The 11274-nt window shown below is 50.2% G+C and overlaps 1 protein-coding gene across 1 annotated transcript; it reads left to right on the top strand.

The window, feature by feature from the left end:
- The first annotated feature begins 674 nt into the window (after positions 1-674).
- VPS72 (vacuolar protein sorting 72 homolog) lies at positions 675-10638 on the top strand. Its single transcript, XM_079958308.1, has 6 exons — positions 675-842; positions 1882-2034; positions 4272-4383; positions 5742-5924; positions 7166-7310; positions 8656-10638. Exons 1-6 carry the CDS (start codon positions 702-704, stop codon positions 9044-9046), a joined length of 1125 nt encoding a protein of 374 aa, XP_079814434.1. The 5' UTR covers positions 675-701; the 3' UTR covers positions 9047-10638.
- The last annotated feature ends 636 nt before the right edge of the window (positions 10639-11274 follow it).

The raw sequence follows: 11274 nt of genomic DNA, 5'->3' as shown, positions 1-11274 counted from the left end.
AGGGGCCAGCGCTGTCCGGAGACACTTCCGGGTCACGTGGCCAGCGTGACATCGCTGCTCTGGCGAGCCAGAGCCGCACACGGAAACGCCGTTTACCTTCCCGCTGGTAAGCGGTCCCTATTTATCTACTTGCACCCGGAGGTGCTTTCGAACTGCTAGGTTGGCAGGCGCTGGGACCGAGCAGCGGGAGCGCACCCCGCCGCAGGGATTCGAACCGCCGACCTTTCGATCGGCAAGCCCTAGGCGCTGAGGCTTTAACCCACAGCGCCACCTGCGTCCCAGGCATCTACATACTTACCACTTTGCAAAGGGCAGGGGATTAAGCAAATGCATGAAAAATAGGCCTATCGGAGCATGACTGCTAAATGAATTTCTAGTTTCTGCAAGGGCATTAATAAAAGGAAGGTGTCTTCTGAACACCCAGCTTTCAGATCCTCCCCGGAAGCGTCTCGTTGGAAAGATGCTGAATCCTCTTAGGCTTGTTTCTCACCCATCGACTTTCTCGGCGTTCGATTCCCCCATTCCCTTCCCAATCTCTGCGTCGACACTCAACTAATCGCGTCTACCCACCATCGGCGTCCGTTAGCTCGGCGCTCGATGACTCATCCCTCCAGTCATTCAAGCGGAGGCGTTGCGAATGGCCCCGCAACGCAGGGCGCGTGGTTGCGAGCCGACGGCATCGATCGCCACTGCGCTCTAAAATGGCGGCGGCGGCGTCCGCTTCGACGGGCCTGGCTGGAGGCCGAGCGCCGCGGCGGACGGCAGGGAACCGGCTCTCGGGGCTGCTCGAAGCGGAGGAAGAGGACGAGTTTTATAAGACGACGTACGGGGGCTTCACGGAGGTAGGGGGCGGGACTTGGGTTGATGGGCAGCGGCAGGGGGCGGGGTAGGTCACGAGTGGGCGGGACCCCGAGTTCCTGGCCGAGGCGGTGCTTGCTTGTGATTGGCTGGATGGAAGGCGGGATGGGCGGGGCTACAGATACATAGGTCCAGTTTTGTTTGTGCAATACGTAGAATAGAAATATTAATTTCTGGAAGTTTTGAACCAAGAAGGTCCAGCACTTTCTCTCCAAAAGGAGGCTGCACTTGGGGAGCCCATAAGCAGTTCTACCCGCATCTTCTTTACTGCAACAGGTTGCTTGGCGGTAGACTGCTCCTGGACAGGGTGGTTTCTTTTAGTGATGGTGGCTGAATAAGTCATTTTGGTAGAGAGAGGGAAGTATCTCATTTACATCCTACCTTCCTTCTGCCAGGAGCTCAAAATAGCTGTCAACTTTTCCCTTTTCTTGCGAGGAGTCCTATTTGGAATAAGGGAATTTCCCTTAAAAAAAGGGAAACGTTGACAGCTATGGAGCCTTAAGGTAGCCTACATAATTATTCCCCCTCATTTAATTCCCACAATGACCCTGTGAGGTAGGCTAGGCAGTCACCCAGTCAGCTTCATGGCTTGAGTGGGGAATTGAACCCTGGTCACGTAGGTCCTAGTATGACACTTTAACCACACTGACTTTGGATGTCCTTTCTCATTTTCTCCTTTTTTATTCATCCTCTCTCCCAGAGAACTTAGGGGGGTATACGTGATACCCCCACCCCCATTTTTAGCTTCAAAACCCCCTTCAAGGTTTAGGCTGAGAAATTAGACTACTGTAAGCCCCAAATCCCTACACCATGCTGGCTGGCTGTGGGTTTTTTTTTTGCAGAGATATGACTCAGAAGGGGTGGAGCGAAGATATACAAGGTGTGGCTCAAAGGCTAGAGGGGTGGGCAGAGATCTGCTGGGGTTGGCTTGGGGGGACAGGGCATGGCAAATTGAGTCTCTTGCCATTGCTGTTCAGAAAGAGAGCTCTCCCCACTCAACCATCTTCTCTCACTGCCCTGCAGGAATCTGGTGATGATGAGTACAAAGGCGACCAGTCGGACAGTGACGACGAAGTAGATTCCGACTTTGATATTGACGAGGGAGATGAGCCCAGCAGTGATCAGGATGACAACGAGCCCAAGAGGAAGCGGAGGGTTGTCACCAAAGCCTACAAGGTAGGTGTAACAGGAGATGGGCAGAGCCGGGCACACTGATGCCCTCCTGAAATTCCAAATCCATTAATGGGAGAGAGCAGGGCTGGTGGGAATGCTGAGCGCCAACTCATAGCTGTCAACTTACAGATTTGAAAATAAGGGACCAGCAGCCTCGAAAATAAGGGATCAGCAGCCAAAATAAGGGATTTTGGCTTAGCTTATACATTTGCACTGATGGAGCCATGCTGCTTTTGCTGCGACTGACTGTTCTTTGCAGGGGGTTGGACTAGATGATCCTAAGGGTCTACGACTCCCACCAAAGAAGAGTGACAGACAAAACTGATGAACGACGTCGAGATGGCAAAGCTTACAGGCAGAATTAGAAACTAGGAAGAGGACCTCTTTAATAAAGAATGGGGAAAGTTTATAATTTATTTGAAAAGCTATTGTAAAGAGTTACTTACATTGGTAGGATTGACAGAAAACTTGTAGTAAAAATTTGAACTATGGATAGACAAATGATTTATAAAAATAACAGTTATGAAAGGGATGCAGAGGGGGAAATCATTACATTAAGATGCTGCACTGGTTGGAGGGCATGCTAAGTAGCACGTCGGGGCTGCCGTCGTCCTGGTGCGAGGAGTTCCATCGGCCTTCCCTGCCCAAGAGAGAGAGGGAGGGAGAGACTCTTGCCCATGCCGCCCGCAAGCCTGGCATGAGGCAGTTGTGGTACTGCGGCGGCCGCTGAAGCGCCACCCTTCTGCATCCCTCCCCATCTCCTCCTCTTCCTCCTCCCTCATGACGCCTCCTCAGCCGCTGCTGCCACTTCCGGCTTCCCCTGGCAGCATGGCGGAAGTCTCACAAGAGAGGCTGGCTGTCCACCCGCCGCCACCCGTCTCCTCACGACGTGCGCGCTCTCTCTCACGCGGCGGAGGACCCTGAGCCTCTGCTTTCCTCCCAAGCCGGGCGAGCATGAAACCCGGGAAATTTAAGGGACATCATCAACAAGGGACAGCAGCGGGACACGGCGCTGGGATAAGAGAGTTTCCCGCCAAATAAGGGACAGTTGACCGCTATGCGCCAACTGCAGCAGTGTCTGAGCTGCTCTTGTGTCTCCACTGAGAGGCAAGCAAAGTGGAGCGAGGCATTTGCCCGGCTGCATTGAAACTGCCCCCACTGCTGCAACGGAGACTGCTGGGAGTGCAGAAAAAGAAAGTGGTGAGGGAGATGTTTGTGTGCAAGAGGCAATACTCCTGTCCCCTGCGGACTGTGGGATTATCCATGGGGTGGGGGGGGGTGGAGTTGGCAACCTTCTGCCTATGGTTTGAGGAGAATGGGCAGCACCTGCGAGGAGCCCCTGTGGGAAGTCATTTTAAGAACTACCATTTAGCTTTTTAAGGACCTGAATTTGCTTTTCCTCTTTCCTCCCCCTTCCTTTTTTCCTTTTGAAATTTTATTGACTATTTTCACATAACAAATTATTCCAGCAATTATGTTTCCCCCCAATTTCCCCCCTCCCCACTACCACTTCCCTCAGTTCCTCTTTCTGATTTATTAGCACATTTTGTTTTCTGCATATTATAAAAATGTAAAAATCTCTAAGTTATCCATCTATTATATTAACAAATAAATTTGTGTATGTTTATTCAAAACCTGCCAGGGAGTCCAATTCATTTTGTTGTTTCTTTAAATACTTTGTAAAAGGTTCCCATTCTTCTTTGAAGTCACAGTCGTCCTTGTCGTGCAGTTTGTGCGTCAATTTTGCCGGTTCCACATAGTTCATCAATTTTTCTTGCCAATGTTCTTTTTTCGGGGTTTCTTCATTCTTCCATCCTTGTACTATTAAAACTCTTGCTGCCGTTGGCGCATACATAAATATGTTCTTCATTTTCGTTGGCAGGTCTTTCCTTTTTTCTTTTTGTGTCCTGCTTTCTTAGACCATAAATCTAGAAGGGACTGTCTTGTTTTTGATTGTACATAAGTTGCTCTGGGATCTTTTGTTGGTTGAAGAGTTGGGGGTGGGGAATGCTCTAAATAAATGCATCTTAAACTTGGTTTGTTTTGTCTGGAGTCATTTTAGTAGGGGCCCATGACTCTAATTGTAGGGTGCTCTCTAGTTATTTTAGGTCTCTCCAAAGTCAAGAAAATGTAAGCTCTGACCTTTCATGCTTTTTAAACACCTGGTGGCTTTTTGTTCTGCTGATGAATCACATCTATAAACCGCCCTTCCTAATTTCTGTTGTTTGAATCCTCCGTAGGAACCCATCAAGAGCCTGAGGCCCAAGAAGGCAGATGCGCCTGTAAGCAGCTCCCAGAAAGTGAGAGAGGAAAGGCTGGCCCCAGCTGAGCTCCAGGATGACCTCGGAGACAGTGAGTGCCCATTTTGAGTGTGCATTAATTAAAAAGTCTCAGATTAAACCAGAGATGAGGAATCTTTCTCAGCCTGAAGGCCGTATCCTTTCATAGGCGACTTTCCAGGGGCTGCTGGGCAGGGCCAGAAGAAGAGTGCTAGAGCGAAGAATGTGATGCTCAACCTTTGCACGGAAGGCCACGTCACAGCTACACAAAAACCAGTGATTTCTAAGCATTCTACACACATGAAAGAATGTAAGAGCAGCCTGGCATCTGGATCAGGCCAAAGGGGGCCCATCTAGTCCAGAATCCCAATGGGAAGCCCACAAGCAGCATCTGAGCACAATAGCACTTGTCCCTCCTACAGCTTCAAGCAGCTAGTCTTCAGAAACACCTCTGACAGTGGAGGCACAGCAGAGCCCTCATGGCTAGTAGCCATTGCTGTCACCATGAATTTGTCCAATCCTTTTCTGAAGCCCTCCCAAGTTGGTGATCCCTGTTGCTTCCTGCCGGAGCGAGTTCTGTAGTTTAACTGTGCACTGCCTGAATAATAATAAATAATAAATTTTATTTATACCCCACCCTCCCCAGCCTAGACCGGGCTCAGGGCGGCTAACACCCCGATATAAAAACAAATTGATTGAAATACAACTCAAAAACAAGATTAAAATACAACATTAAAACATTAAAATACAGCCTCATTTCAATGGAAACTCAAATCAAAAAGTTTTTTTGGGATGAAAACGTCAAGTCTTCACCAAGGCTAACTATCCAGACTGGTCCTACATGGGGCAGAAAAAAGCCAGGGAAGTCCCCAAATAAGAGTTCCATCACAGGAGGAGAAAGGAAAAAAGAAGAGGTGGGGGGGGGAATCAAATTGATTCCAAGCCGAAGGCCAGGCGGAACAACACTGTCTTACAGGCCCTGCGGAAAGAAATCAGATCCCTTTATTTGTCCTGAATCTTCCAGCTTCATTGAATCTCCACAAATTCTCGTGTTACGAGAGAGGCAGACAAACTTTTCCCCATATCCAATTCCACACCTTTCCATTCAGGCAAGGCCTTATCGCTGTTCAAAGGCATGCTGTCATTCTTGATTATTTTAGTTATGGATCGCTTCCTAGGAGGCATCCCTAAGTGATTTATAGTTGCCTTCCTACCAGGCAGAAACACTCCAGAAGGGTGTGAATCAGGGCCTGTGAGGTGTTAGACCTAGGGAGAAGTGGGGTGGCTTGGGGAGTGGATGTGTGGCTTGTGGAGAGGCCCAAGGGCCAGTTAGAAAGGCCTGGAGGGCCGTGCTTGAAAGTCCCAATTTGAAATTCTTTGCTCTCCCTCTTCTTGTTTCAAACTCCTTCCTCCTAACCCTTGCCTGCCCAGGCCGCAAATACATGCGCCAGTCGACGACCGAACACACGCGGCAGACTTTCCTACGCCTGCAGGAGCGCCAGGTGCAGTCGAAACGCAAAAAGGGGGCGGGCCCCAGCTACGAACGGCCCCTGACCCAGGAGGAGCTGCTGGAAGAGGCCAAGATCACAGAGGAGCTCAACCTGCGCTCTTTGGGTGAGTCAGGTGCTGCGGTATAGCAAAGTTACTAAAGTAAAGGTAAAGGGACCCCTGACCATTTGGTCCAGTCATGGCCGACTCTGGGGTTGTGGCGCTCATCTCGCTTTATTGGCCGAGGGAGCCGGCGTACAGCTTCCAGGTCATGTGGCCAGCATGACTAAGCCGCTTCTGGCGAACCAGAGCAGCGCACGGAAACACCGTTTACCTTCCCACTGGAGCGGTACCTATTTATCTACTTGCACTTTGACGTGCTTCCGAACTGCTAGGTTGGCAGGAGCAGGGACCGAGTAACGGGAGCTCACCGAGGCACGGAGATTCGAACCGCCGACCTTCTGATTGGCAAGCCCTAGACTCTGTGGTTTAACCCACAGCGCCACCCGCATCCCCCTAGCAAAGTTACTAAGGTAAAGGTAAAGGTACCCCTGCCCATACGGGCCAGTCTTGCCAGACTCTAGGGTTGTGCGCTGATCTCACTCTAGAGGCCAGGAGCCAGTGCTGTCCGCAGACACTTCCGGGTCACGTGGCCAGCGTGACAAGCTGCAACTGGCGAGCCAGCGCAGCACATGGAACGCCGTTTACCTTCCCGCTAGTAAGCGGTCCCTATTTATCTACTTGCACTTAGGGGTGCTTTCGAACTGCTAGGTTGGCAGGCGCTGGGACCGAACGACGGGAGCTCACCCCGCCGCGGGGATTCGAACCGCCGATCTTCTGCTTGGCAAGCCCTAGGCTCTGTGGTTTAACCCACAGCGCCACCCGCATCCCCCTAGCCTAGCAAAGTTACTAAGGTAAAGGTAAAGGTACCCCTGCCCGTACGGGCCAGTCTTGCCAGACTCTAGGGTTGTGCGCTGATCTCACTCTAGAGGCCAGGAGCCAGCGCTGTCCGCAGACACTTCTGGGTCACGTGGCCAGCGTGACAAGCTGCATCTGGCGAGCCAGCGCAGCACACGGAATGCCGTTTACCTTCCCGCCAGAGCGGTACCTATTTATCTACTTGCACTTAGGGGTGCTTTCGAACTGCTAGGTTGGCAGGCGCTGGGACCGAACGACGGGAGCGCACCCCGCCGTGGGGATTCGAACCGCTGACCATGCGATCGGCAAGTCCTAGGCGCTGAGGTTTTACCCACAGCGCCACCTGCGTCCGGCAAAGTTACTAGTCCATAAGAATTATCCAGGAACGGATGTGCCTTATGTCAAAAGTTTGGGGTTGTCAGGAGTTTCGCTTCCTTTCCTCTGTGCAGAGACGTACGAGCGCTTGGAAGCAGACAAGAAGAGACAGGTGCAGAAGAAGAGGAAATGTGTGGGGCCCACCATCCGCTACTACTCGGGGACCATGCCCCTCGTGTCTGACCTCGGCTTCAAGGAAGAGAATGTGGACGTTGAGGGGTAAGGGTTTTCGGCTTGCCCCTGGGATGGAGCAAGCTGGATGTGTGAAGCAGTAGGCCCAAGTTCCTAGTCCTTAAGAATTTTGTCAGGCATGGCTTGCCTTTCCAGGCATATTTTGAATCTGGGAGCGTTGTTGGCCTAAAAAAGAAAATGAGAGTGCCCACTTTGTCTCCTAGTGCACAGAAACTGCCTGGTCGCCTGGTGGGGATTCCACTCACCAAAAGTGACTAGGCGAGTGGTTATTCACAGCCTTGGGTTCAGTTCTATATCCAGGCCAATTGTACATCCAGTCCTTTAGATACCTGCATTTCTGCAAGTCGCAAACTAAGAACACACTCTAAATTTTATAGCGGGTATTCATTGCTTAAACTAGCGTACGGACAGAGAGGCTCGATTATTACTATTTTCAGTCGGGCCTCTCTACCCATTATCTACCTTCACCACTGAAGCCTGGAATACTACTGTGCCTCTGAGCATGTGCAAATTTTCTTTTCCTTCTCGCTGGGCGACCACAACTGGTAGAATGGGAGATCATACGCCTTCCCTTCAAGCATTTAAGGGAAGGGCTCTAGCTCAGAATTGGAGCGTCTGCTTTGCATTCAGCAGGTCCCAGGTCCAATCTCTGGCATCACCAGGTAGGGATGGAAAATACTATTCTCTGAGACCTCCAAGAGCTTCTGCCAGTCAGTGCAAACAATACTGTTCTTGGTGGACCAAGGGCGTGGCTAAGTATGAAACAGCTTCCTAGGTTCCTATTTAAAACCAGCCATTCATTTGGAGCCATGAGGACTAGAATCTTATTACACTTTAAGTGGAAGGGCTATAGCTCAGTGGTAGAGCATCTGCTTTCCATGTCCCTTGTCTGGACCACTGGAGGGCTGCTGCCAGTCAGTGTAGACAGTCCTGAGATAAATAGACTACTAGCCTGTCTCACTAGGACTTAGTTGAATACAACTCCATGTCCATTCATTTCAGTGGGGCTACTCTGAGCAGGACAAACAGGTGCCACATAATACCCATTTGCAAGAACTTGATCTTTCAGTGCAGCAGCAGCTACACTTCGGAACTCCCTGCCTATTGACATCAGGCAGGTGGCTTCACTGTGCTCTTTTTGGCACCTGCTAAAAACGTTTTTCTTCAGGCAAGCCTAATCAGGCCTTTAGAAAGTTGGTGCCAGTTTGAATTGGTTTTTATCTTAACTTTTCGTACATCTTAAATGCTTGTAGATAATTTTTTGTGTGAAGCTGTTTGAGGCTCCCCCCCCCCAAAAAAATATATATATTCAGGTGGTGTATAAATTTTGTGAAATTACAAATAACACTGGACCCCTTCCCGCCTGCTTCAGTTTGGACCAGGACATGCAGCCCCCGCCCCTGGAGGCCCCGCCAGCATCTTTCGCCTCGGCCGCCAAATGTTCACGGACCTTCATCACTTTCAGTGACGACGAGACTTTTGAGCGCGTCTTCCCGAAGTCTCGGGCCCCCAAGTTGCCTGTGAAGGAGGTCTGCCCCGTCACCCACAAGGCCGCCATCTACCGCGACCCCATCACCGACATCCCGTACTCCAACATACGGGCCTTCAAGATCATCCGCGAGGCCTACAAGAAGTACATCACAGCCCATGGCCTGCCCAACGCTGCCGCGGCCGCCCTCGGGGCAGGGCCTCCCATGGCCGACTCCAATGTCCGAGCCACCAGACAGAAGATCATCATCAAGCAAAGCGTTCCGAATACGTAGGGCATGGGACCTTCCTTGCTGACTCCACGTCCTGTTTCCGCAAAACGGCTGTTCATAGCAAACATGAGAAAATAAATAGGCATGGCAGTAAGAATTGGCCTTCAAGGGAGAAACAGAGCCTGGTTATAAGGTCATTGTAAGAGTTTCTCAAACGTTCCAGTTTTGTTCTGCTCCCTTCTGTTCAAAAACCGTTAGAAGAAAGATAATCTCTGGTCATAATTCCTTTTCCAGTAATGTGGTCATTTTCAGGACGTCTGTCGGCAACAGACCATCTTGTTTCCGGCGTTTGGCAAGCCAGATATTCCCCGAGATTCACAAATCAGCTGCTAACCACCTCCAATTTCATTTGCACCACAACGGCCTCGTGTTGAAATGCCTGATTTGATTGCCTCTGTGTTTGCGATCCGTTCTTATCATGCTACCACCAGTAATGTTTATATACAGCTTAAGATGCAAAGTCCCTGAGTAGCTTACACAGGACGTTAATTCAGAGAGAAAAAATGCATATACAGCATTTAAAACCAAAAATACAAAGAAATGCATCAGTAAAAAATGGAGAAGCCATCAATGAAACATTCCTTTAAATATCAATAACTAATATAAACGTATATAAATGGCTGCTTTAAAAGATGGGTCTTTGGGAGGTGTTGAAAGCTTGCCATTGTCTCTGCTTCAGGAACAGCACACAGAAGGGAGCCTGAACACTGGCCAGGTTGACTGGGGCAGAGGAGAGTCCAACCAACAGCTGAAGCATCACAGGTTTCCCATCCCAGGTTTAAAAGATAAACCCGGCAATGGGATTTGGGCAAGGCTCTCAGACCAGGCAACCAAGGCATTTTAATCAAAATGTCTCCTTTAAAAAACCCAACCACCATCGCCCCAAATTTTTGGCACAAAGGTTGATGCCAAACTTCTATTGACTGCTCACAGTTCGAAAAGCGCCCACTATTCCTAGCTGATTTGTTTTGGCTGCCTGTCCAAACGGTGGGCGTTACGCATCCAGCAAGCTATGGAACGGATCTGCGTCCTAGTGGGGCCGCCGTTGAAAGAGTGCGTTGCCACAGGTGTCAGGTCCCTGTTCAGCTTCGCTGGGGAGTTTCCATTGGGAAACTCATAGGCGCAGCGATTGCAGTGGGGCTTGCTATCAGAGAGCCCTTTCAGAGGAGCAGCCTGTATTTCCTTTGTAGCCGTATCCTTCTTTGTTGTCACGTATGAACTCGGGCGCCTTGTGGGTGAAAAGTTGGACACCAGACCAAATGAGGCCCACGCCTGCTGCAGGAGAGGGGAAGGTTTTGTGGGGGTCTTTCCATGAGGGCCAGATGGTTGTCTTTCTTTGCAAATTGGGGGAGGGAAAGCTATTTTTGTTGGGTCGAAGAAAAATGCTTCAAGTCTGACTGGATGGTCAAACGAGGCTGAGCGTCTGAGCAGGACACAGGCGTGTGGGAACATGAGTCTGCAGCCAGCGAATGAGAACTGTTAGCGGGACAAAGTCCTGGATTTTTTTATTACCTGAAAAAAATACTATCATTTTTTTTAAAACAGTTTCAACAGCCTGTAGAACATTTCTCTGAAAATAAATGGCTTTAATGTGACGTCTTCATCCTCGTCTGTTGCCCTCCTCGATTTTAAGGCTGATGTTGCCGAACTGCAACTCCCTGACCAGTTTGAACCCAGGTCTTGCTGGTCCTTGGCTTGGTCCTATGACTCATGCCACTGCGTCACACTAAAGCCTGGGATATTTCAGTCGGTAGAGCATGAGACTCTTAATCTCAGGGTTGTGGGTTGAAGCTCCATGTTGGACCAAAAAGATTCCTAGATGACCCTTGTGGTCCCTTCCAACTCTCATTCTATGAACTTATGGAGGGGGACAGGTGTGTCCCCCCCCCCCCCCAATCACTTAGTGGCTGCCTTCATCTGCTCTGCTTTGATTGTCCACCAGGGGGCGACACCACACCAGGTACCACCACGATTCCTATCATAGGCCAAAACACAGCCTTTCATGCCTATCAGAGTGACCATTACCAGCCATGGGGATCCCCTTCTCTCCCCGATACTCACAGAGGAGCTTCCAGAGGTATAAAAGCTGTGGGTTAATTCGAGCCAGCGAAGGAGCGTTCAGGATTTGCAAGGGGCGTTCATTCCTCTGAACGTGAGCAGAGTGCTTTTTTTCTTGGTCGCAGAGCAGCTGTGCCTCGGTGGTCGAGCATCTGCTTGGCATGCAGAAGGTC

This window comes from Podarcis cretensis, assembly GCF_951804945.1.
Source record: "Podarcis cretensis genome assembly, chromosome: 16".
In the NCBI taxonomy this organism is placed as follows: Eukaryota; Metazoa; Chordata; class Lepidosauria; order Squamata; family Lacertidae; genus Podarcis; species Podarcis cretensis.
This window is presented reverse-complemented; position numbering and strand designations above follow the sequence as displayed.